The sequence below is a fragment of the Poecilia mexicana genome, unplaced genomic scaffold (genome assembly GCF_051168715.1).
Source record: "Poecilia mexicana isolate PSO_F unplaced genomic scaffold, ASM5116871v1 scaffold_17, whole genome shotgun sequence".
NCBI classification, from domain to species: domain Eukaryota; kingdom Metazoa; phylum Chordata; class Actinopteri; order Cyprinodontiformes; family Poeciliidae; genus Poecilia; species Poecilia mexicana.
Window position 1 is genome coordinate 24,514,547 of NW_028263386.1, and position 27,835 is coordinate 24,542,381.

Consider the following 27,835-nt stretch of genomic DNA (forward strand, 5'->3'; position numbering starts at 1 on the left):
CACTCCACTGTCTCCTCCTATTGTGTCTAATTATCAGCTGGGACGTGGAAGTAAAACTAAGGATGTTGGGTAGTGGAGTACTGGATTTAGATCTGATGACACTGAGCCATTACTAACCACAAAAGGAAATACATATGCAAAACAGAAATATTAATAAGCATGACGGAGTATTAGATCACACTAAAAAATTTTTTAAAAAATTAAATTCAAGAATAAAGTCATGATGATTACAACTTTATTCTCAAAAATATTTAAACACTTTTTTTGTACAACTCTCTTGTAATACTATGACTTTATTCTTGAAATTTAATTTTTTATTATTTTCTTAATATTGCCCTAATACTGAGCACACAGCCCTGAAGGTGGCTGGTGATTTTTTGTTCTTTAATTTCAAGATATTACATAATTTATTTCTGCTTTATTTTTATTTGACCCACAGTCCAGCCAAATAAAAATAAAATCATAGACTCAATACAAATTAATAAACTCCACAGTCATAAGGCTTGAAAAAAATACTTTGAAAACTATTTATATATGTAGTGGAAGATAAATTGTAGCTTTTACTACTGAACTTACTCTCAGGCTTTTTTCACCTCTTTACCAGAGTAAGTCAACAAATACGACCAGCAGTGTAACTTGGCACAATAAATGCGAAAAACAAACATCTGTAATGAGCCCAGCTTTGCCTTTAATGTCACACGCACAGATCTTCTGCCTCACCGGGTCGACCCATGCCAATTTTCTCCAAGTCTTCATTCTTGACGTAGTCAAAGTGCGAGAGCCGCGTGACGTTGAGGTCGTCTCGGATCCTCTTGAAGTACTGCTGCAGCTGCACCTCCATCAGCAGCTCCAGCAGCCATTCTGTTCCTTCCTCACACTGCATGCCACTGCCCAGTCTCTGTAGGGCAAACGGAAAGAAAACACTGGGTGTAAATCGATCAGTGCTGACTCAAAAGCTGTCACTACGTTTCCTGAGACAAAGTCGGTACAAACAAGCAACCCATTCTTTTCTGTACGAAAACAGAAGGAACCGGGCTCACAGGCGGCTTCCTCTGCAGTGATTGTAACGCAATCTCACTTTGGAAAAAAAAAAAAGTTAATCTCAGATTGGAAGCCAAATAAATGTTTCAAGTCAGGATACAAGTAGGTTTTTAGCTTTGCTGCATCATAACTTTTTTAAGACAAGCAAGGCGGGAAACCGTAAATCCTTAAAAAATTTCAGCTACTTAAACATACCCACCATGTTTTCACTTTCATCTTAATGTAATAGAAATTTCCCAGACAAAAAAAGTAAAACTGTTAGTTGGAAAAATTTTCATCCAATAAATGTGCCACTCCATCAGGATTACAACATAACACTCATCAGTGTAGTGTGGAGACTGAGGGAAGAACAAGTTTTAAGAATGTGTTAGGCACTAAGGATAATTTTATTTGAACACATCTTTAAAAAAAACACTACTAATACCTGAGCTAAATTAGATGTCATAAAAAATCTAAATGTCCTTCAAAGAATCATTATATATTTTTCAACAATCATCTCTAGAATAGAGCCGGCTTTCTTTACCAGGTTGTTCAGCTTTTTGAGTCTTTTCACGAGCAAATTGCTCAAATAACATTCTGAAACCAGTTTAAAACAATTAGATAATTATTCTATTATTTGTCACAGTAACAATGAAACAGCTGCTGCTCCCACACAGTGTGACATCACCTTTACTCAATATAAATTAATAAACTCCCACAGTCATAAGGCTTGGAAAAATCCTTTGCCTTATATTCATATATGTGGTGGAAGAAGAATCGGCTCAATTCTTAAAAAGCTCAAATGCTAGAGATCAGAAATCGGACATCTCTGTTAACAGCAACATTCTACTCAGTATTATGGATGGCATGGTCAGTGATGTACCGCCAAAAGACGCTGGTTTCAAAACTGAGTACACAATATCTAAGATGATAACCAACAATGTTTGACCCCTTTGAGCTAGAGGCCCCGATAAATCAGTAAATCTGGGTTAGTTCCTGAGAAGGAATCTTATATGCTGCTGCTGCTAGCTTTGGAGGAAACCATCCACATGCTTCACACTCAGCCCTCCAGCACAGAACAGAAACCCAGGATGAGTAATGTGCCGCTAGTGTCACTCAGAAGTGTCACTCAGAAGAACAGGGAAGCTCCAACACTTCCCTGTGTGTTGTGCATTATTGACCGCAATGCAATAATAAGACAGAGCATCAGTGCTCATTGTTCACAGGCACCAGCTGAAAATATCATCCATCGCTGTCAGCTTAACAAAATCAAGTTTAAGGACAGTAGCACCAAGGTGATCCCAACTGTCGTCAACGTGACAGTCGAGCAGAAAGCACATTTAAATTACAGCGGAGGAAGAACTATACCTGTTCAGGAGATTTCTCCCAGTCCCAAAGACGAGTAAACGCCAAAGTGCCACGAATACTGCAGCGGGAAATAACAGAGACACTTCCTGTCCTGGCGAAGGCAAGGTCACAAAGTCCAGACAGAAATGTCAGAGGGGGTCACAGCTTCCTCTATGCCATTTCAAATACGCTTACTTAAAGGTTGGCCCCCCATTGTTTAATGACTGGTGACCGAAGGAGCCAAACGTCAGCGTGGCTCACACGCACAAGCACACACACTGACCTACAGAAAATATCGGGCCAAACATAAAAATTAAATATTCCTAAAGTACAAAATACACTCATGTCCATCTGTTCTTCTTGCACTTGTTGAATATTAGCTGGGCATCTGCATGTTTTAGAAAGTACAAATTAAGACTTTTTAAGACTATTTTAATGTTACCTTGAATAAAATTTAAGATTGAAAAGCTAAATATAAAGGAAGGCTGGGGAATTCTGCTGTTTTACAATCAAGGATAACATAAACAGTGAAATTTCTGGGATCTGCTAATGGCACTTGGCAGTGACATTATGCTTCTCACACCGGATAAGACTTTCAACAGCCTTAACCCCTGTAATGCTAAGTTAATTTAATTTTTTCCTCCCACAGAATGCGCCTAACCTTGTCTATAGCCATTGTCTAACCAACTTGTGATACATTCCTACTTTCCTTACCCATGATATGACACCAAAACGCTAGGTAGGTAAGCTAAGGTTGCATTAGCAGCTAGTTAGCGGAAGTTTCAACAACTTTGAGTCACACAACGCAATGAAAATAAAAATTATTTTCATAAATTTAAGGTATTTTAATGCCTCAATTTTAGATAAAGGAATTTCTGACTTTTTAATTTGCATACCTATACATATTCTTGAACACCCATAAAAGTTGGTTAGATAACTTCCTTTTGAAAGCTCCAGGACTGACTACAGCTCTAGTCATCTGAATCCACCTACAGCCAGACGGTGCTTGGACAAACCCCTGGCTGACCCCGCTACATTTTAAGGACAGCATTGCTTTGGTAAGGAACACCACCGTCAGTAGTTCCACTGATACGGCTGATCCGAGTACACCTCTGCAGTGCAGCTTCCCTGGCAGTCGACATGTGGGTGTTATTTCTCTGGACGGTGCCAAAGACGCAGACTGGCTTCCTCCTGGGCCTCGACTTCATGACGGTGTCATATGTGAGGAATGAGGGGGCAAATTAAAGGTGCAAAAGCATTTCCGTGTCAGATGGTTATTTCTACATCAACTAATTAGGTAAATAAATATAGATTAACCAATGCCAATACCTTGGATAAGACCAGGATACAGCTCAAGGCTTTTTTTTAAATGATTAGTGGGGGGTGCACTGATTGGAGTTCTTTGGCCAATCACCAATCTTTAAAAAGCCTGACCTGCCAATTCCGACAACTCAAAACCTCATAAGTTACTAGAGGGGTCTGAAATGTTGCTAAATATAGTGACAAAGTTATTAAGTTGGCAACAGTGCGGTGACTACTGTTAACCGCACATCTTAACAGTGTGTGCGGGGGAAAGTGGCTGATGTTGAAACTTTTGTGGAGGTAAGAGGAGATCGTTCAACCGATCGTCAATCATCCAAAATTAAGAAAATTGGCGCCGATTAGTATTTGAATCTCCGTGTGACCCGTCATGAATTTTATGATGGATTTTATGGTCAGCTGCACCTCCAGTAAACAATAACCAAATTTTGTCCTGCATATATTCAAAAATTGAAGCTAACTATTTGCATTTATGGCTTGTAAAGCTATAATCTAAGTTTTGCAAGCCACTTTATTTTGTTGATCAAATAATTTTTGGATTACCCAAATAAAGTCTTTTTCAAAACTGAGTAATTGTTAGTGAAGATGTTAACATTTATATCAGCTACATACCTCAATTGGTGACTGGTTTTTACCAGCAACACTTTTCAGTGTGGATGTTCTTGCTGGATGAAGAAGCATCCAGTCAATTTTCAGGTGTTTCAAATTTTATGAAAAAAAAATAAAATAAAAAAAAATAAAGGACCGAGAGATGAGGAGCTAAACCGAAACATCGACAACATATTTCCATCTTTACTGATGTAGACTTATTGTAGTACCAAATGAAGTGTTGGACTTCATCTTCAAAAATCTGGTCAGTATTTGGGAAAAAATCCCTAACTGCACACTATGAAGATGGTGTACATCCACGAAAGAGTTTATAATTATTTAGAGATAAGACAGAATTAAAAATAAATAGCATTTTTCCTTTGAGAAGAAAGAGAAAATTGAGCTGTTCTTTTTTGTTTGAGGTTGTGTTTAATTTAAATAAAACAAAGGAATAATCTTTAGGTGTTTATCATTTTCCAATGAAAAAGAAAATGTTTTGGTAGACGAGAGTATGACAGCAGGATTGCAATGTTCCGACCCGAAGGCGTGACTTTTAGCAGGACCCTGAGAAACCAAACTCTGGTCAGAAGTCCAGGACTGAGGGTACTTTAATAGCTTTGTTTTTCTACCTCTGAAAAGCAACAAGAGATGGTGAGAACTGTTGGAGAGAAGGACATTTTTATCCCAGACCCTTTTGCAAACACTACAAAAGGAAACGCTTAGGAGAAAAAAGGAAGTATGAAGGAAGGATGAGAAAGAGGAATGTGGGAATTTGGAAGTAGCAAAGCAACATGATTTCTGGCTCAATTCATTCCTCATAGTGGTGGTGAATTAACACACACACAGACACACACGCACAGAAATCTCTTGGCCCAGACTAGGTTCTGCTGTAACATCCTGCTGCTGCAACAACAACAAGTCTCCCAGAGGAGAGCCCCTTTCACATCTTCCTGACTTCATCATACCACAACCATGATTCATGATTCACAGCTCCACCACATGACCCAGCTCCGTAGCTACAACCGGCCGCGCCGCGGCGGACACTTACACGGTACAGATGGAAGCGTGCCACGAAGGGAAAGGCTTTTTTCAGCTTGTCAATGCGCCGCATTGCCAAACTGCTTCTTCTGGATCAGAGTGGAAAATTAAAGTGCGAGTTGATTCAAATAGCTGTCCTGTAGGCTGTTAATAAAGCCTCAGTTTGGAGTGACAGAAGATGCGCGGACAGTCTTTGGATGCGAACCTGAAGCTCTCATCCGTTGAGCGGGAAACAAAACGTCCGGCGACTCGGTGACATTCCATGGCAGGACAAGTTCCCACGTAAAGCCTCTACAGCCTCATCGCAGGGTCAAGAAGGCGATTAAATGCAGCACTCATGCATACAAAACAGAAAGATTAAAAAAAAGTCTGATTATATGAGGAAAGACTGATGGATGGGTCAGCCTCGTCCTGCGTGTGCAGACAGCAATGAGCCAGTTATTTAAACTTGCAGAACTTCACAAATAAAACACGCCTCCTTCCTCCAGTCCTTCCTCCATCCCCACCCCGACTCTCAGCTTTGCATATGCAACAACCCGTCTGTTTGCTTTTCCGTCCCTCCGACGCGCGTGGAACTAAAAATAGGAACGACTTCTCCCCGATTCGACTCCTCTGCAATCGGAGAGGCAGCGCAGACGTTCCAGGGAGGAGAGCCGCTTAAATTTCCCAAAATGTCTTTTGCCTCTAGTTAAACTGCACGTGTTTGTACGTTCTTTTCCCACCTTCTTTCTGAAACTCTACTCTCCGCCCCACTGTCCCCCGCCTCCCTCTCGCCTCACGACGTCCTGCAAGCATGGAGTTGGTCCGTGCAGAGCGGAGTGGAGCAGAACAGGACAGGGCTCTGCGTGGTGCAGAGGACAGAGGCTTCATGGTGTTCGGCTCAGCGCAGCATTTGATCCAGGGCCAAGGGGTCACATTCAACCACAGGGTTGGGGGAAAGTGGGATGGGGGAGACGGCTTCCTGTGATGCAACAGCTCCACACACAAAAGGATGCACACACGCACACAGGGAGAATGCACAGGCATGATGCTTCGCATAAGTATCCATAATCCTTGAACCTTTCCAGGTTTTGTCGCCTTACAAGCAGAATTTTGTAGCGATGTTAACGATTTAACGAGACACTTTTGCATTTTCATTCAGCCCCCTCTACTCTGAAACCATGAAAAAAAAATCAAATGTTAGAAGTCATCTTCAGAAATCAGATAATTAGCGACTACAGTCCATCTGTTGGCCCCAGAGGTTTGTTAGAGAGCAAATGGCATCAAGAAAACCATCGATGAGGTTACAATTAAGGCTGAAGGATGCAACAATTTTTCTCCTCGCTTTTCTAAAGATGTACGTTACAAACAGAAAATAATTTCACAAGGTGGCTTTTATTTCAGCCATCCCTCTGCAAATTGTATGATTGAGTACCAGGACCAGGCTACAAGAATTTTTGGTTAATTATGAAAATATAGTCAGAAATTTAGCAGAAAAAGGACACCATCATTTTAAATAAACATCTTAAAATGAGAAAAATTGTTTTAGTACGAAAAAAGCATTTGTCACCACCCTGAATACACCATGCCACCATGCCGACAGTGAAACATGGTGGTGACAGAATCATGCTGTGGATATTTTTGTCTTAGAGTCAAATAAAGGGAAATCCTGTTAGAAGATTGTTAGAAGCTGAAAATTATTATTATTTTTTTTTAGAAAACAGCAGAAATTTCAGTTTATAGATGTGAAAAACTAGTAAAGCCATGCAGCTATAAGTGAATGAATGGAAAGGTGTTTCTCTAAAGTTTTGAATTGGGGTGAGAGTGGGAAGAAAATGCACTCCACACTTTTCAAATTGTAATCAGTAAACTATCTGAACATGCATGCATTGTTTTCCCTCTGCTTCACCGTTACCCAGAATTGTCGATCATTGGGGTGGGCATTTATTGTGTCGTTTATCATTTATCGTTCTAAATTTCTTATAAGAATTTAGATTCATCAATGTTGGGACAAATTCCAATTTTTGATGCTTTAAACAAAATAAAATCCATTGTCAGGATTTTAAGTTTTACTAGTTTCCACACTATGTTCAGTGACAGTTTCATTGCATATCGATACATTCAATGATTAATTGACGCATCTGTATCTTTACATGTTATCAAAACAGATCTAGAAATTTTCTCATAAGACCCACAGTCTGCTTCCCAGCTCTGCTTCGGTGACGTTTGCTGTATTTTAGGAAATTCCTCGCCCTTCTCCTCCCCCGTTTCATAAACCCCTCCCCTTCCTCCCTCCAGAGGCTCTGGCCAAACCGTTGTGTTTTCTTCTTTATTTGGTGCTGCCTTCAATTTCCTGCCTATAATCCCCCCAAAAATCTTATCTCTCTTCCACCACTCTGCTGAATGTAAACACAGCTCCGTACCAAAAACACTTTTCAGCATTTCATCCAACATTTACTTTGTTTTCATGTGTGCTGTAAATTAGGAAACTCAAAAACAGGTATCTTACTTCAATTGGCGCAGAGTACCTTTTGGTTTGTTTGGTTTTTAGTGTCCATTTCCAAAGAAGAAAGTTATTTAGTAGTTTTTGTACAAAATAAAGCAACTGCGAGAAAACTATTAAAATCAACTAAACTTTTGTGACTCAGACTTCACAGTTGCAATTGTTTATCAAGGAAGAACAGCCTAGTGAGCCTCACGACATGAAGTTTAATGACATAATGTTTGCTTTGGAACAGTTATGTAACGGACTTTAATGTGAACCAGATGATAGAGAGTATGCCACATTCCTTAAAAACCCACATCTGGACGAGAGGCCTGTAACGGATTCGTCACCTGAAACATGTTGAAGAAAAGGTTGGAGTGTTCAGGTGTTCTTCCTATGAAATATTCAGCAACTGCAGGAAAAAAAAATCCAGCAGGGAAGTGTTTTTAGTTTGTTTTTGTTTTTTTGGGGGGGGGGTTGGGGAAAGGTCAAAGTGTATGTGCAAAGGTTCATCATCATCAAAAGAAATAAAAAGTGAGAAAGGATGGATGACAAGATCTCCATGGTGACCATCAGATGAGATGGTAAAAAATACAACTGGCTACCTGTTTTTTAAATGCATCAAAACTATAAACATCTTGTTAAAAAGACGTTCGATGGCCTGTGTTATGAGTATATAACGCTACGGATAAAAGATCTAATCATTGGATTTGGAAATGTAGAATTCTACATTTCTATTTCTATCAGAAACTTGCACTTTTATGACTAAGTTCTTAAGAGGAAAGACAACTTAAAATCTTAAAAACCTGAAGAAGTTTCATCGATACTCACAGATCGATCAAACAGATAACCATCAGCTGTTTTATTGAATAGTTGCAGCTTGAAATCAATAGGAGTCTAATTGCCAACCAACTTTCTCCTCATTGAGCAAATCAAAGCACTTCATACTTTACAGTATGCAGTGAGAGTAGCTCTAACAAAATGCCACAAGGTGGCAGCAGACCACTGACTGGAGCTGGTGGTGAAATCTTTATAATTCTGTATTCTGAGCATCTGCTGGTCAGTCATTACACCACTGAAATGACAGCATGTGGTTTATGTTTTTCACATGCTCTGTAGAATAAATCCACCGCTGTTGACCATAAGAAACCATGTTGAACAGCTGAGCAGTAAAAATCAACAGAAAGAGGACATCTTAAGCTCATTCAAAAAAGCAATGCTGAACGACAGGAAAGTCAAAAGGAGTGTCTCTCCCAGCGTGACACTACTGAGAGACGGATGATGCATCGGCATCAACATCGGTATTGGCCAGTCCCAGACAATTCAACATACTGGTATCAGTCTGATCAATAAAATCGAGCAGATATCAGCAACTGATATTTTTTGCCAATGTTTCTGTTTTGAGGGTTTAGTCAAGTGACTTTTGTTTGTTCATATGACAGTATCATGGATCAGCTTGATGATGCAAACAAACGATGCAAGAACACAAAAAAAAAATTGGAAATTATTTCAAAACCCAAAGGACAATGCAGAAGTTTCCATAAAGAGAGTGCTTGAGGATTTCACTGTGCCAAGTTTAGTGACTCTGAGAAACAATTGCGTTCTTCAGCGCAAGGGAAGGTAGAATAAAAACGGAAAAGTGCATCATTAACTATAAAAAGCAGACTGATGCAAAGATATGCAACCAAAGACCTCCTATAAGACCAACAAGCCGATTCCAATGAAACATTATGAGTAAACACAAGGTTGAAGTGGGACAAAGGTCAACCAAGGGGTACAGTGTTTTTCAAAAGCATTTAAACTGTTTGAAGCTCTCCACGCTTTGCCATAATACAGCCAGATCCCTCAAAAAGTGTTACATTAAGATTTTATGTGACAGAAAGAAATCTAAGGTGGAAGGAAATCAAATCCAAAAAGTATGGAGTTGCACATCTATTTACCCCCAGTTTCCTTTAATACCCCTAAAATAATTAATGTACAACCAATTAGACACAGCAAATGTTGGAGAAGTTGCTCTGGTAAAAAAAGGCAGAAGTTTTTGACCCATGTAGTGAATGAACTCCACTTTAAAAGACATCTTCACCCCTAAACATGGAGGTGTTGTGCTAAGGGGACGTGTGTTTTCAGCTCGACCCAGGATGTTGGTTGAAGTTGGGAAGATGAAAGTAGCCAAAGACCAGATGACACTGGAAGAAAACCTGTTAGAGGTTGTGATGGACTTGAGACCAGAGGAGAGGTTCGCTTTCGATCAGGAGAAGGCAAACTATACAAGCAGAGCCACAATGGAACAGTTTAGAACAAAACATGTTCCTGAATCTAATAGAGATGAAATCTCTTACCTTGAAATCTCCCCATTTAATCTAAGGTTGACCTATTATGAAAAGAATTGTCAAAAATGTAGGTCTCCAGATCTGAAAAGTATGAACCCCCGACTGCATTCATGTCCAGCTGCTTCCATCTGGCCTTCATTACCTTCTCTACTCCCTCAACCAGCAGCAGGAGTCCCTCGGTTATACAAATTGAACACAATAAAAGGGCATTAATGTTATAAATATCAAACTATAACTCTGTAGATCATTAAAGTAGAAGCATCTCTGCTAAAAGATTCTACCAAATTAAAAGAGCGGTACGGAGTTGACCTTTTCTGCAACACGCAATCCCATTGAGCTTGTCTCTGTAACGTGATGCTCATTGAAGTTGGTTTGAGGCATGAAAAGGCATGCGCTTCCAGGGAGCCACCATGACGTACGGTGTTGGGAGCTAAGCCACCTTGGAGTTTATCTTGGAATCTTTTGGCAGCAAAATGAGTTTTGTGGTTTAGTTCACAGGTGCCAAAAAGCTGCCAGAGCTGAGTGATGGCAGTAATAATCCCTCTTACAACTGTGCAAGCAAAACAACTACACACCCTCACACACAGGATTTCACTGCATGCACAGACAGACTGATATGCGTCACTGCTGACCTCACAGATAGTACGTACATCTGACAAGGCCTGGCTTTCCCTTCGCCGTCCCCCGACGGTTCGTCGTCCGTAGCGCGAAAACACGAGGAGGCGTAATGTTTGGGTAGTTCTGGGAAGGATAGGAGCTCTGCATATGAACAGGCCCCTATGGAATATATGTCTACTCAAAAATTGTTTTGATGGCCACACGTAATAACCATAAATCCCAACCACAATAACAACCCTCCCAATGATGTCCCCCTAATCCTGCAAATGCACCCCAATCCTCAACTATTCTTTGTTTGATCCCAGTAAAGCTGGTTTAGAGGGTGGAGGAGGGCGCTGGTGCAAAACGCCAAAGAAGAATCATGACTGAGGTGCAAACAGTGCAGCACGAAGCAAAAACTCAAAAATATGTCTTCCTTCCTGTACCTAAAAACACATCAGTCTTAAAATCTCTCTGGCTTAAACACGGTTGCGATCTGCGGGAACGGCCTGTTTGTTTTGCTTTAAGCCGTTCTTGACAAAAACATCGAAGACTCACTGAGAAAATGGCTGCTGACCTGAATCGGACAATGCTTCGCTTTCAGCCCTGAGCTCCAATTTACAATCGGCAAATCCAGCATGCACAATTTCCACCAGGTTAAACTGACAACACAACGTAAATGTGAAGGTGGATATCAATATAGACTTGATAATTTGTGAAAATAACGATAAAAAGTAATTAAGATTTTTTAGATAACTGCATGTCTGTGACTGCGTGGGACAGCATTTGTCTTAAAAATAACTACACAATAACTGCATTTAACCATATTTTTGAATTTACTAATATTTATTATGTTCTTGTGGAACCAACTAGAGAAAATGGGAAAAAATATAATTTCTGATCATTCTGTCAGGTGTGCGTTTGTATTCACAATCTATAACTGAAATTTAACATAACAATAAATCAAAGTTCTTCTAAGAAACAATAAATGATAAATGATACGATAAATGCCCACCATTAGGAGAAAGAATTTAAAACAAAATATGTTGAGATATTTCTGCAGGTTACTTTAGAGTATGAGACTTCAGGAGCGTATAAAAAGCCTGAAGAGTTCAGGATGCTTTTTTTTGTCATTTTTGAATCTTTCATTAGCTTTGCATACACAACATGTTTTGCTGTATGTGTGGATTCTCTCCAATTTCCTCAGTCCACAAACATCAACTTTAGCTTTCCAGCTTCTCAACATTTTACCACTTTCCCATAAGTGAGTTTATTAAAGTCGTTTTTCCTCTTTGCATTACTTAAAATAAAATAAAGTAGCAAAATTATTAAGGTTAATGTTTAAAAATTACTAAGCAATGTGCAGTGCATATTAAATAGCAAATAGCTGGACTCATTAACTAGCTGATATATTGTTGTACTTTGATTTGTAAGATGGCAAAGACACATTATACGTCTGGAACATAACAAAATCTAGCTTGTGTTTCATTTTGCTTAAATCTCCATGTAAAAATTCAATATTATATTAAATAAACATACTAAACATATCTCAGGACCAGTCAGAATAATTGCTGCCTTCCCGTTTTAAATTAAAGCATTTCCACCATGTTGGGCTTATTAAAACCATTTTTGTATAAATACTGAGACCACATGAAAGTGTTCCTGTCTGATACCGGTGTACGCCTATATGCAAGTCCCTTTTATTCAGCATGTAGCTGCTGCAGCTGCAGAAGGCGATCCGATTGAGCCCGCAGCGACGAGGACAGCTGCAGCGTACAGCGGCTCAACTCCACTGAAGTGGAGTACACACAGGGAACATTCAGCTCATTTACACTCATCCAGAAAACGACATGTTCAGCTCCGTTTCTGTGCTCCTTTGTTCGGAGCGGGGATTGTGTTAAAGGCAAAGGAGTGGTCAAAAAGGGGCACTGTGTGCTTGGAAACCAGTAGAAAACCAATAGGATCAATATCATTCTATTCAATAAAAAAAAATAAATAAATGATGTTGTAGCAGATGCTGATGCCATTTATTCATCCACACACAAACGTGTCGTTTATCATTTATTGTGATCAATTTCTTATGAGAATTTTGATTTATTGTTGTCATATAAGTTACAATTAATTTATTTAAAACAATAAAATAAATCTATTTGTATTGCTGGGATTGTTAGTTTTACCGTTTTCTCCTGTGTTTGTTCAATGAGATCATCAATAAGTTAGTTTTTCAAGAGCAGCATTTGTGTTTATGAGGCTGTGATTGCTGAGAGTACAGTCACAGCCAGTTACCTAAAAAGTAGTAATACTTCTTATTCCTTTAATTGTCATCATAATAGTATCACAAAAATTTTGATGAAACTTTTAATGTCTGTATCGCCCACCCCTAAATTACACACACTCACAAATTCCTCAGAATTCTTGGGTCGTTTTGGTCCATTTTATAAATACAACAGTGAGCAATGAATGTATAAAATACATCTATGGTCTATAGTCAGAGTTTAAGAAAGGAAGGAAGGAATGATGGCTTTACAGATGAATGAACAAAAACATGGACCTGAAAGAATGAAAAACCGATGTAGTGGATGGGCTGACTGATGGATGGACGATCAAACAGAAGAACAACTATTCTGCCCAGGGTCTCCAACTCCAGTCCTCAAGAGCCAACATCCTCCAGCTTTTAAAAGATGACCGAAGTACTGAGGCCATTTGATCGTTTATTGGTTTCCATTTGCATCTACAGGACTGGAGTCAGAGACTCCTGTACTAAACAATGTGAAAGAAAATACACCTTGACAAAAAAGCTTCATATTCCATGAAGCTCAAGAATCGCACAAACTCCAAAACCAAAGAACAGTCAGCACATTTGGAGAATATGTGGGAAGGTATAAAACGTCACTATTTCGCCTTTTCACCGAGTTCAATCTGCAGAACATCATCAATGAGCTCATGGTCCCACTTTCAACAGCTCAGCGGTCAGCATACACTAGGCCCAGCCCTGGGTGGGGTTGTGGAGTGCACACCAGTGGACTAAAGATGACAATGACAACCAGGGTAATGAAAACATTAACTTGTTACTCATGAATCTACAAGTTGTAATCAATTATTGCAGCGTGAAAAAGATCCAGGAGTTTACACTAACAACAATGGCTGCCCTAGTCAGCTGTGACCAAGGGAGGGGTGATGCTACTGGATTATTTTTAAAAAAAACACCTCATTTACAAAAGGAACCAAGTGTAGACGCTAGAATCACATGAAACTCCCTCATCATGAACAAACACCAAAATAGCACAAATGCCTGTTCTCACTGCTGCCGAGGTAGATTTCCAAAAACAACACAAAGTCAAAGTCAACTCTATATAACTTCAGGTCAAATTTCACCAAAAACATGTTTCAAACTTATTGAAATTTGTATTTGTCACCGTCACAGATGAGGCAGGCGTGAGAGGTTTACCTCTTCATCATCACTGGGCAAGCTCTGGTAGTCTGACTCTGCCGTCTCCTGCAGCCTCTGGTACTCTGCAGTCTCTCCCATCGCTGGGACCGCGAGTCCTCAAAGACCTCAAATAGCAACCGCTCTAGTCAGCAAGCAACCCACGCACTCGGCCCGGTCAGTCGACTTGCATCGAGATCCATGCTGTCACTGGGAAGGACAAGCACAGCACAGCGTACACAGCATTATTCCAGATCGCTTGGCACAATCACAGTATGACTTCTATCTGAACTACGCTCGCTGCTAAATCCCGGCCGCTTGCGATGCCAACGTGATTCCCTCTGACATTTGGGCTGAGTCAGCGCTTGTCGTGGAAAAGAAAAAAAAATGGGCTGGACAATGAAAACCTCAGTTTCAGACGTTTGCAACAGGGCGTCCTTCGCTGACCAACCCAGCAGAGTGGAGAGTGCAGGTGCAGATTGCTGAAGGAATGTGTTCCTCTGGAAAACGGTGGCAACGTTCCACGCAAGAAGACGACTAAAGTATCAGTTTCTTGCAGAATTCAAGAAGGCACTCAAGAACGGATCCTTTTTGCATTCTGTAGCTTTTAAGAATTCACAGGAAATTCCTCTTCAAGAATTGAAAAAATCCTTTTTTGTTGCAGCTTTTCCCGATGCAGTCAAGGTGTGGCACAGAGTCCATCGGATTTCTACTCTCATCCGACCCGTCAGACCTTCAAACCGTCTCCACGGCGCTCAGCTCTTCTGACACTGTCTCTCTCCGTATCTAATGCATTCTGCCGTCATGCTGACGCATGCTCTTTAGATCCAGCGGTACTCCCACTGTCTCGCTCTCTCTCTCTCTCTCTACCGCGTTATTATTCCCTGCCACAGGCAATCGCCACGGTCAGCTTCCCGCCTTTCTCTCATTGACGGCACAAATCTCACGCCGACGATGTGGGACCATCTCCCTCCAAAAGCTGCTTTTAGAATCTCACACCTGTATTTTCTTTGTACATCTCTGAGCATGCCAGGATTCTGATCTGGCAGCTGAGCTCTGAAGAGGACACCCGGAGGTCTGGTGGGGATTTCTGACACAGCTTTGCCCTAAATGGACCAACTAATTGCACAGTCGATGGCTAATCCCTCGCCATTGTTGTTGTTGTTTTCCCCTCCTCTCCTCTGTTCATTCCCCCAGCCTCTAACCTGCTTTCCACACCCGTCCACTTTTTTTCTTTTTTTTTTCCATTTCAGCTTTAGCTCAATGATTTGGTGAGTGGCCGCCTCCTCTATTACCGTGGCAACATCAACCAATCCCTGCCACCTCCCTGCTCTGGTGTCCTGCGGTCACAGTGGTCCGGTCGGCGGTGGTCCTCACAGAGGGAGCCAATGAGGGTGAGGCAGGGAAGAAGACAGGAGGGGAGGAGAGAGAGATGCAAGTGTGTGTGTATGTGTGTGGGAAAGGGGGTCCTAATGAGGAGAGTTAATCTTCCCTCAGAGGGAGAAAAACATGGCCATGCGGCTTTGTGTGTGTACTTGTGTGCACACAAGTACACATACAGAGAGGGTATCCAGGCCATCTGGATCCTCACTAAGCGGACATCTGGATGGCGGAGAAAACAGCATGAAAGAACAATGTGCACGTGTAACCCCGCCTGCTGGTCTTCACAGAGATGTGTCATTGAGTTGCGCTGCTGCAGTTAGGAAAACCCTTAGCGTATACAGGTGAATTTATTGAAAGAGAAGATCTATAGAGTTGGTGCAAAGGAAATAAGCAAACACTCCTCTGTGTGCTCCAACCTTATGCAATGTTTTAGTGAAATAATAAAAATAGAAGACAATTTCCTTTATTCCTTCATAAATTGACTTAAATTAAAAGGTAAGAATTCTCTTAAAATGTTTATTGGAACCTATTAATGGGATCTACATAAAAGGTCAAAATTTCAAGGCAAGTCCTGGATATTTCCCCTCTCAGTCCAAGTTTTCCTTTATCCGTTCCCAATTCCTGTTCCAAACAATGTTTGTTTGTTTCCCTACTTCCTCAATTCTTCTCCCCTCCAAGACTAAACAATACTCAAGTTTTCCCCTTCTTCCTCATATACTAAGTGTTACGGCAGAATCTGCTCTTCTGAGGCTAGAAGTCACAAAAATACAAATTTACTGTCAGACAAAGATATTCACACCTACACATGGGAAGACAAGCATTCATGTGCAAAACTGAAAGCACAGTCTCAATTGTTGGTTCTTAAGCATATAGATAAGATAAAAATTATCTGAATGATCTTTCTAAGTTCGAGGTTCGAAAATTACATCTCAAATACAAAACTTGAGATGTACCTGATTAAATACACACTCTAAGTGTGTACACTAAATCTGGGACCTCCTCTAGCTCTCAACCTTTGACCCTACCAGATCAAACTTTTGCCAGGGGAGGCTGAAAGCAAGCCTGTTAAAACATGTAAACGCCTTCTCTCGCTCCATGATGGAGTGCTGCGAGAAGCCCACCAGACAGGCTGTGGGTGTAATAACACACCGTTACCAGCCCAAATATCACAAGATGTCTAAATCCCCACCGACAAATGGCCGCTCAGAGTCCCAGAAGCACCGAGTCCTGGGTCCTTCCTGTCTCTTTATGGCTGTAAGTGGGTAGACCTCAAGCTTTGGGGGCAGCAGTAAGCTGTTATCCAGAAGCTGGGGGGAGGATGAGGGGTGTCTGCTGATGTGAACTTCGCAAGGTGGAAATTCAATCAGGGTTATAAATTAAGTTGAGTAAGATAACATTTTGTATCAAATAGAAATACACAAAAGACTAACTTTCATGAGAAAATATATTTTCATAATGCCCCTTTAAAAAGGTTTTCAAAATCCTCGTTATGAAGAGACGGACCTTCTGAAATCCTTCAACTATAAAATGTAAATCGGCTTTTGATGAAACTAACAATGACAGGAAAACAGAAATTTAAATCTGTCAAATAATTATTGTTTTGTTGTAAAAAAAAAAAAAAAAAAAAAAAGTTTGCCACAAACTACAACTCATAGCTACCTTGACAACTAAAGATCCTTAAAGACTCGTAAAGAAATTGACTGGTGACTAATCATGAATGTACGATCGTTTAGGAAAAACCCAATTTTTTTCTGATTAGTGAACGCCCCAACAACTAAGCTCCAAGAAGTTAATTTGGAAAGACTTTAGCTATTTTTAGTATCAATAAGCTGTTAACAAAAAGAAGTTCCAAAAGGTAAAAGAAGATTCTAAAATAAAATAACCCCTTTTACTTCACAGGCATGGCATCGATGGTCCTTGGTCCTCAAGGCACACTGCCCTGCATGTTTTAGAAATTTCCCTGCTTTAATGCACCTCATTCAGCTGATTGCAGTTCAGTAAACACCTCCTAATTGAAATCACCTGTGCTGAAGCAAGGAAATACCTAAAACATGCAGGGCAGTGTGTCTTGAAGACCAGGGTTGGGAAACACTGCTTTAAGACCTTTAAGTGGTAAGATTTCAGTGAAAAACAGGAAGCTGAATAAGAATTTCTCAACGATAGAAGAGTAGATGGCACAATTACCTTACAAAAATAAGATATTGGATTTGAATCCCGGCCTTGGATTTTTCCGTTGTGTGTCAGGGTTTTAGGGAGGGCTTCTCAGTGGGTAGTACGGGTTCCTCCCACAGTCTAAAAACAAGAGTTAATGGCTTAATGGGAGTGTGTGTACATTGTTGTTTCTCTGTGTTTCCCCGAGATGAATCGGCAACCTGTACAGGGTGTACTCCGCCTCTAGGCTAACGACCGCTGCAGATGGGCACCAATTTTTCATCAGGATCTTGTCCTGATGATGGGAGAATCCAACCACTGTGCAAAGTCTCGACTTGAGACGACCCTCAGATCATAGGACTGCCCTACATGGCTTGTACAGCAGACACTAGGCATAATGGGTTCATCACTTCATCTGCAATACTTTTTACCCCGATGTGCTCTTCAAGAAGGTAAATCTGGATTCAGACCACTTATTTCTTTAATTGCTCCAGCGTCAAATCTTTATGCTGCCTTGCAATTTCTAGCCTTTTTCTCCGGTTAGCCTCATTGATTAGGGGTTTTCTTGTGTCTAAACAGCTGTTCAGTCCCAAGCACTCCAGTTTCCTGTGCATTGTGTGTGGAAATGCTCTTATTTTTACTATTGAACACAGCCAGGAGTTCAATTGTTGTTTTTCTTCAACTTGATGTTAAACTTTTAAGTATTTGCAGATTGTTACGGACTTTCCTTCCGGTTTTCAGTAATCAGTTGGACAATCAAATGTTTTCTCCGTCTGAGGTTTAAGAAGCGTCAAATTACTGACATCTCTAACATCTTTCCGCAAACGTGGGACTTTGTCGTTTAAAAAATAAGACGCTAATCGGTGCACTCGTTAGGGTTAAACAACTTGTTGCCCGCTGAACGGTGATCAATCACCCAACAGTAATTATCCAATAGGATGCTTGCAGATATCCGTTTAATAAATGTAGTACTATGCCAAAATAAGTTGCCATACAGATTTAGCTAAATAACACTTAAGGTGGAAATGCTTACATACCTGTTTCTGCACAGAGACCAGACGAAGATTAGGCATGATCTGCTCTGGCTCCAGGATCTAAAGCATTGCACCGACACAGAGGCAAGGCTTCTTATAGACATGGTAGTAACACCCTCCCACGGCTCCACAACTGTTCCCAGATGCTACATGGCAACATGTTCCTACGAAGCAGTCAATGTGAACCATAGGCGCGCTACAGTTGTACTGACGTCAGTGTTTCTGGGAAACTACTGACGTAGCAGTGACGTCATATCCCACTAAGGAAGCTGCGTGAGGCGAGAGTTGGGTCAGTGTGGATTGCTGCGCAGTAGCGCTTCATCTTCCTTGGAATCTCTGGATTTCATTCCCAGCTGTACTGGATCGGTCCATATTTTCTAAATCCTCTGTATTAAGGCAATCACTAAAGAGTTTCCATATGAAGTTGTTGCCACATCCACAAAAGTTATGCATAGATATTTCTTGAGTATTTGGGAATTATTACAGGAAGATTCTGTTAAGCTGTGAGGACAGATGAGAACAGGTGTTCACATCTGGTTGAGACTCAGAACCAGAACTGTGTGATTAACATACCAGTTATGGGAGTAATGCAAAGCAGACTGTCACAATGAAGTGTATACCAACTCCAACAAACTAACTGTTACACATTTGAAACAAGGATAAATATGATGGTAAATAACAGAGACCTGCCTAAGTCAAGTCCTCCTCTTGGCTACGGGGTGCAATAAACATCTGCTCAGACCGCACCACATTAAATTGTTATCCTCATTAAAGCTGAGGTCACCAGACAGACAAACAAAAAAGGATCTATTCTAATCCTGAATTAAGCCCTGGAAAAAAAATGTGAACCTGAGGTGTTCACTACAAAGGTACTGCAATTTCTGTGTAGACATAGTATGACTGTCACGGCAACAGTTACACTTTCAACATTTTCACAGCCTCTTATGATTAATGTTAACCGTCTTCGTGTTTCTGCTATTTATAGGGTACCACAAGTCTAACATAATGATATTGACTTTATTTTTTTCGGGCCATCTGCTGTGGTAGCCAGTCAGTAGCCAGTTGGTTTCCACGCCAGGACTGGTCATGTTTTTCCTGACCAGAAATATTTCTCTTTTTTTTTTTTTTTTTGCAAGAGAGGGAAAAGAGTAATCATTTGATAATGCCAAGTATGCTAACCGTGCTACTCGGTAACATGTGGTGCTTCAGGCTGTTTACAATGTCTGATCATTGTATTTTTTTAAATAGTGGTAAAACTTAACTTTTAATTAAAAATATATAGATGTATTGAATCACTGGCCACATGAATTGTTAAACATAGTATGCAGACTCAAAAAGGAGTAAATTGCTGAAAGAACATACCTATAATTAATTAAGCTAAAGTTGTGCAAAACTATATTTGCATTCAAGTAAAAAAATAAAATTCTAACAGTTTTGTCCATTATTAATCAGTTAATTCAAAAACATAAACAGGTTAGCACTACAGCGTTTTGATGTTAAGTTAAGCAGAATAGAAGAATAGTTTGATGAGTGCTTTGCTATAAATGACAAAGCAAAGCAATATCATGTTATTGCGATTTAGGCTGTTTATATCATTCTTTTTCCAAAGTAATGGAATTATTTATTTGTCATATTTAATTGTATTTCTAATATTGTATAAAACAGGCTTGAATGAAATTTCTGCAGAATGTGCCAGTTTTGTTTTTTTTTTAGATCAGATTCATTGATTGTCAGAAATAATCACCTAAAAACCTTTGATCGGTGCATCTCTATTCATATCTCTCATACAGAGCAGCATTCTGTGTCTTTAATAAAGCCTGAATTGAGCTGAATCCAACATTAAGGGGGGTTAAGGTTTAGGGAAAAGTTTGAAATGATAAAAAAAAAAAAGAAATATGGCATCAGCAAGCTCTAAAAAATAATTCCATCATAACCACTAGGCTGACCTTCAGAGATGGTTTAAACTTAATGCCAGCCAGGGTCAGGGTTGGGGTCAGACAGAGGTAGGCACAGAGTCAGACCTGCTAATAACTCCCCATCTACTCTGTGTCTCAAACCAACTTAGAAACTATTATCCACCACAAATCCTCTCTCATTTCCTTTCACAGAAAGATTGCCACATAAGCCAAATGAGGGTGGTGCAGGCACGCTTTGCAAATCCTCTGTGGACAGAGGTGAGGGTCAGAAACTAAGGGACAACACGTCAGAGAGCGTGTGTGTTTGTGTGTATGTAAAAGGGCGTAGGAGACGAGTACACATTCACACCATCTAATCCTAGTCTCATGTTGACTTTCTAGGAAACATGGAAGGGGCACGTGATCGCACATGGTGCTGGCACACTCCGAACCCCGCAGGCTAAACAGGTGGGGTTTAAGAAAAAGCCATACAGGGTGTAGGAACATTCACAGGATTAAAGTGGAAATTAAACTGGACAGACCCCTCTCTGCCCCCCTGTCACACTCCCCGTTTCTTAATCTGTGTTTTTGTGACCAGCACACACAAAGACCGAGTATGTATGCAAGTGATCCAAAGTTAAAGTCGGGGGTTTTGAATGAGTGCATGCAGTGGCATTGGAGGGACGACAACCATAAACTACTCCACATTTTACACCTTCAGCGCACACCAGACACCCGACCCTGCTGTCTGGAAACCAGGTCATGCCACAAGTCCGGCCTTCAGTTTGTGCACCATGTAATGTAATAAACGTGTTATATGAAAAGAAAAAAAATATGCTTTGATATTAATACAGTAATATTTGTTTAAAAAATGAGATAAGGCAAATGCAGAAGGAAAATTGGTCCAGAACATTTTGTTTAAGAAACACAAAGTCAGAGTCTGACCATAGTGGGGAAGATGATGGAAAAACTCTTCCTGGGAAGTAGCTGTGCTTACATTACAAATGTGCACAAAACTCTGTCGATATTCCGCCAATGTTGGAAAAAAAATATATATATATATATTTCACAATTGCTGTGTTTCCATTAAATAAGAAACGCAATAAAAATCACGTGAATAAGTTGTTAAAAAAAATATGAGGAGCCATGATCCTCCTACCAATTTCTGTCGTCTTCTTTGACGTTTCCACCAGTAGTAACATGCAGTTGTCGAGCAAGTGACTTATGATTCGAAAAAAAAGCACTTCCATTGCAGTTTTGCGAAATAATTTTGATAAAACCTAAAAACTTCCTCATCATAAGGCAAAAACCTTTTATCAAAAAACATCCTTTATTATATACATTTTTTTTATTAATGCATTCCCATTAGGAGAATGAAAACGGCATTCTCTTCAATTCAAATTTGTGCAATTTTATGGTGAATGGAAGCGTAGTTATTGACCCAAAATGAAAGTTTTAGCCTCTATAAAAATGCTTTGTGGAGTAGCAACATGTGAGTTGGCCAGAGCGCGTGCAAAAATGAATGGAAATAAATACACCCAACACAGGAAGATCACCTGGTGAAAGGTAGATGACCAAAAACATACAGCTGGAGCTTCAATGGATTAGTTTGGTTTAACTATTTTTCAAAGAAAAAAAAACATAATTTTCTATTGTATATGTGCAAAAATTGTGAAGATATTCTTTAAAAAAAAAGATAGAAACAACTTTTTTGGGGTCTTTTTTTGGGCAGCACCACCAAGGGGAGGCACTGCCCACACTGAAAAGCCCTTGTTTGAGGAGTATGATGAATAGCGCTGCAGCTTAGGCCAAAGCAGTCCATCTGGCAGGTGGGTCAGAAAGCGAGAGCTTGTAGGAAGGTAAAATAAGCTCATGAGATAAAGTAGCACCATCTCGATGAACATGCAAACTTCATACAAATGAATTTAACTGAAATTGTGCTTCCTTTCCTGGTTTAATTACTTTTTCCAGCCACATGGGGGCAGTCTAAGAGCACGAAGGAGAAGAAAAATGTGAAGCCTTCAAAAGCAGCTGTAAATAAAATCATTTACATTTGCATCTGAAATGCATGATTGCATTCCAGACGCAATCATGCATCTGAAATGTGTTATTTATGAAACAAACTGAAAAAACTACAAGAAAAACAGGAAGAAGAGAATAAAAATAGCTCATTCCAAAGAAGACAAATTAGAAACTCATAAAATTATTTTTTGCAGAGCTGAAGAAATTTAGCTGAGAGGGAAAGAACTGCAGAGAATTTCCCAAAAATAAACCAAGTTAGGTGTTAATGATCTTATCTTGCACTGATATCAAGTCTATTTTCAGAAAAGGCCCTCTGAGGACCAATGGTAATGTGCCATTTCAAACAATTTTCCAATGAAAATTTTTTTCTTTTTTTTAAATCCAGTATCTAGAATCTCTAAGCATGTGTGCAATTTTAACCTCTTAACACTTTCTTATCCCAAACATTATTAGAGTTTCTGTTTTACTGGAGCTGCATGAAGTGAACACAGGAGACAGTCAGCGTGCTGTCAGTGTGAGCAGACCCGCCAAAATAATGGCGTCATCACCCTCTGTGTGTGTGTGTGTGTGTGTGTGTGTGTGTGTGTGTGTGTGTGTGTGTGTGTGTGTGTGTGTGTGTGTGTAGTCAATGTGTAAACTGCTCTTCCGGTCCAAGAGAGTGCAGATGAGATAAAAGCAATAATACAGGTTATGTCCTGAGGCGCTGACTGCATGCAGTAGAGCTGCTGAACACATTGTGTTGGAAACAAAATGGCGGTATTAAATTGTGCAATACTGCAAACGCAAAGGGCTGCATTTGGAAATGTTGCATTATAATCTTACAGTATATTATTATTACTACTGTTGGTTTTGTTAATCTTATTTTTCATACATTTTTGGAACTTTTTTTTTGTATAAACCTACATATCAGGAAAATAAAGGTTATTTCTGTTCTATTTCTATTCAGTCATTTTTGTCTTTACGGGAGTAAAATTCTGTTCCTTCTGCCTTTATTCTGAAGGGCTGTGGTACATTCCTGGAATATCCTTTTAAAGGAAAACTAAAATAACAAAATGTTTCTTTACAGAATGTTTTCTCTTAAAGCTGTAGCATGTAACTTTTATTAAAAAAAATTATTTTTGCTGTTGCTGTCTGAAGAAATGGACCGCTCGTGGTCAAAAACAGCCTATCAGAGCCAGGGGGAGGGTCTTACTGCTGCCAATCAACCTCGTGAAAGCGCCATGCCATCATGATATGGTGACAGTTTCAATAAGTATGTAAAAAAAAATAAAATATATATTTTTATAAAAGTTACACATTGCAGCTTTAAAGCACACACACTCCCCCAAACACTCTGCTTCCAACAGTCAGGAAACGGCAACTTTCTCAATACCCGGTTGCTATGGAGACTCACCGGAAGTTCCCCTTTTTTGCGGTTTTACAATCTCCTGTTCATTTTTACTCAGGATTTGCATACATAACATATGAATATCTACTCATTAACGGCACTGAAATATAATCTTACCGTTAGTTCTTTCAATTACGGGGGAGATTTATCGAATCTCTGTTATTTCGACAACATATACTCAGTGTGCATCCCAGACATTACCTTATTTTGTGGCTTATTTTTACACAGAGACACAGTGTTGAAACGAAATCCATGTAATCGTTCCCTCCTTCAGCCAGGGGGCTCTAGAATGCCAATGTCACAAGGTGATCTATTACAGCACATATGTCAGAGTCAAGGCCCGCGGGCCACATCCGGCCCGCGAGAAGGTTTTTTGCGGCCCCTGGGATGATCTTGATTTATTATTAGAACCGGCCCGCAGACCGCAGCAAGCCGGCACCCCGTCTGAAAAAAAATATCTTCCTTATTTGAACTGTAAGTAGTTCTTTAAATGTTCTGTGAGATGATGTACTTACCCATGTATCCATAACAACCGGAACTTTCAATATCCACCAAGTTATTGCCGAAATATACCGTCTATTAAACGAGTGCCCCCCGGATTAATTACATTCTCTGCAGCTGCAGCTGCGAAGTTACCGTATTAACCCGATACTTGCTGGAAAGTGCAACGTCTCCCCTTTCAGAAACCGTTGGAATTTTTCCACTTAGCGCTACGTGTGGCGGAATTACGGTACTGCAAATTTAGATGTGTCGCCGGCGACACATCTAAATTTGCAGTACCGTAATTCGCCGGCGACACATCTAAATGCCTTGACTCTGACATATGTGGATTAATAGATTTTTGCACTTTATTTTATTGTATTTCAATCCAATTATATTTTAAAAATATTTCAGTTGTGTCTGTTGAAAATTAAAGATTACTGACAGAGCCATAAGAAAATATTGCTTTATTTATCTGATCATATTGGAATATATTTGTTAGGTTTTCAGTAGGTTCAATTAGGTTCACTAGACTATATGAGTCATTTAAAAAAATTTCAATGAACATTCGATCAGTCCGGCCCTCGGCTTGTAGCTAAATTTTTTATTTGGCCCTCCGTCCATTTGACTTTGACACCCCTGTATTACAGGGAGACTCAATGAGGAAACTCGATGCATTTAACGGCGCAGCTAGCACACAATGCACCGGAAGGCAACGCACAGCTCACTGCACCGCAGGGGGCGACTCAAACACAATGCCTGTCTATGTGCTGGGAGAACCAAAAAAACGACGTGATAACGACAAAAACAAAAAGGAAAAGATGAGAAAATCCATCAGCGAAAATGAAAGGAGAAGGACAAACGGCAGGTTGACTGGAAACCCTGGCGGTGGGTTGGAAGAGGGAGGAAAGCGGGGTTATGGTATGAAGCTCATGGTTAAAATAACACTATGTTCTCTCTCTCTCGCCCGCCCGCCGAGAGGCCGGCTCTCCCCGGCGTTCTCCTCTGTCTGGGCGTCTGAGGCCACAAAAAGCACGCTCACTGATCACCGCTGCTATTCTGGGAGATCCGCCTGAGCTCCGGCTTCCGTTCACTCAACAATCCTGCAACTTTCAATCTGCTGTCCGAATCATTTCACTTCACCAGGGCTGCAACTAGCAGTTGTTCTAGTCATCGATTGTTTGACAATTTATCAATTAATTGGATAAGTGTCCTGCAGATTTTTCATTTGAGCCTGTTTTATACAACATTAGAAATGGGTTAAAAGATGCAACTAAACAATTCCATTTATTTTTAAATAAGAAAATAAATATCTTGTTGCCTAAAATGAAATAACACGGCATTCCTTTAGTGTACACTTGATCATTTGTTGCAAAGGATGAATCTGCAGCCGAAAAACAAACTTCTACCAACACGTGGAAAGTTTTTCTGCTTGACTTATCAACAGGTGTTTAAATCTGAGATTTTTTTTTCTTCTATTTACAGAGTTTGAACCGGATGAAGCTAAACCTCAAGTTCTGAGTAAAACATTTACAAAGAATGTTTTGTTTGTTTTGTTTTTTTTATCTAAAATGTATATACTTTTTGTACAGGTTTGGCTTAACTCTTCTGGGTGTGTGTTTTTTTCCTTTCAGAAAATTGCTATTTTTTGAGTCTATATCCATTTAAGTAAATTAATTGACTTTTACTACAATAATTGATTCATTACGATGAATTAACCTTTTTTTAATGATTAACCTTTTCAGCCGTATTTACAACTATGTGCTACTTTGTGCTGGTCTGTCTATGAACACCTTTACAAGCCACTGCACACATAACCGAGGGAGATTTATAGCCGCCAATTAACCCTGTTTGGACTGTGGGTGTCAGCAGTGCTAACTGCTAGCAACATGCAGTCCTGTTTAGAGCCCAGCAGTAATAATGAGGTCAGTCATACTTCAGTAGAAGTTAAACAGCTTCCCCGGTGTGTTACAGCTGGGATTAACCATCATCTTGAATTTTTTTTGTAGCGCTGCGTACAGAATAAATATCACTTTGGAACAATACTTAGAAGGCTAATAAAATTCAAGCACCATGGATTAATGCTGTCCATCCCAGTAATACATTGTTCAGTTGGATGGATTCCAACTGCCTTAAACTCCAACATAAAATGGATTAAATTAATAATAATAAACATCAATTATTTTTAAGGCTGAAACAATTAATCAGATTAATCATCATTAATTGATTATTGGTCTGATGTCTATGCTTTTCTTAGAATGCCCTAAAAAATATCTTGGGGAAAAAACAAGGGATTCCTAGATTTTTGAAATAATTGCCAACTAATTGATTAATCAATTAATCGTTAACTGGAGTGTTCATTCAAAATGGGTCATTTTGCTGAGAAAATAAAAATCCCTCAGAGCAGCAATTAAGCCAAAACCTCACAAAAATACACATACATTTTGCATTCAAGATAAAAACACCTTTGTCTGCAAATATGTTTTAACCCAAACTCTCCAGCTGGCACAGTTTTAACTTCACCCACTTCACATTTACTAAAGAAATGCAGTTATTGCATTTTAGGCAAAACATTTCAATTTTCTTATATAAAAAAAAAAAACAAAGAAAAAAGAAAACCAAATTGAATAACATGGGTTGGAGGGGTAGGGGGGCTGCAAACAAGGCTAAAGTGGTGAAATGAAAAATCTGTGGAATGCATTTTTTAAATTTGCTTATCAAAAAGTCGATAGATTAATTAGTTACTAAAACAATCGTAAGATTCAGCCCCAATTATTTTCCACTGATTCCAAGATAAAAAATCCCAACAGTAAGATTCATGCAGTTCTCAATTCATATTGAGTGTTTCGGTCACTATAGTTTCTACAGTCACATTATGCCCTTCTCACCTTCCCCGATTATATATTAGCTTTTTCTGTTCACACACACACACACACTGGACAGCACACAGAAGGCAAGACATCACGTTTCACAAACACAAAGACAAGAGCCTGTCTCCGTACCGTGTGACGTAAATGCAGCATGCAGTCACACCTGACTCCACTGAACAATCACAGCTGCTGATAGCTGTCTGGTTGGTTGAATACATGATCATATTTTAATGTGTACACATGCACTTGAGCTTCATACCTGGAATATTTGAGCCTCAGAAATCTTCTTTTCTTTCAGCATCTGCTCCGACTGGCAGCAGGTCGGCCGTATTGAGACGAAGCTCCCAGTCCGCCGAGGCGACCTGAACTGATGTTCATGGTGCCTGAAGGTCGGAGCGCAGCCGCGTCGTTTCTTCTGAATCTATTGATGAACAGAAATCCAGAAGTTTTTATTGTTGGAATTGCTTTCGGAAAAAAGAATA

General features: G+C 39.9%; 1 protein-coding gene across 4 annotated transcripts in view; it reads right to left on the minus strand.

Annotated features, from left to right (window-relative positions):
- The window catches only part of tnk2b (tyrosine kinase, non-receptor, 2b), a 54,544-nt gene extending 26,844 nt beyond the window's left edge, over positions 1–27,700 (minus strand). For 2 of the 4 annotated variants that reach the window (XM_088014422.1, XM_088014420.1), the window contains exons 1-3: positions 27,613–27,700; positions 14,153–14,341; positions 721–898 (exon numbers count right to left, since the gene is read on the minus strand). In XM_088014422.1, the coding sequence (XP_087870548.1) occupies positions 721–898; positions 14,153–14,233 (259 nt within the window). In that variant the 5' untranslated portion in view covers positions 14,234–14,341; positions 27,613–27,700. Of the gene's footprint in view, positions 1–720; positions 899–14,152; positions 16,253–27,612 lie in introns of those variants that run through there. The other 2 variants (XM_088014421.1, XM_014967539.2) reach the window with 2 other exon arrangements.
- Between the last annotated feature and the right edge of the window lie 135 nt (positions 27,701–27,835).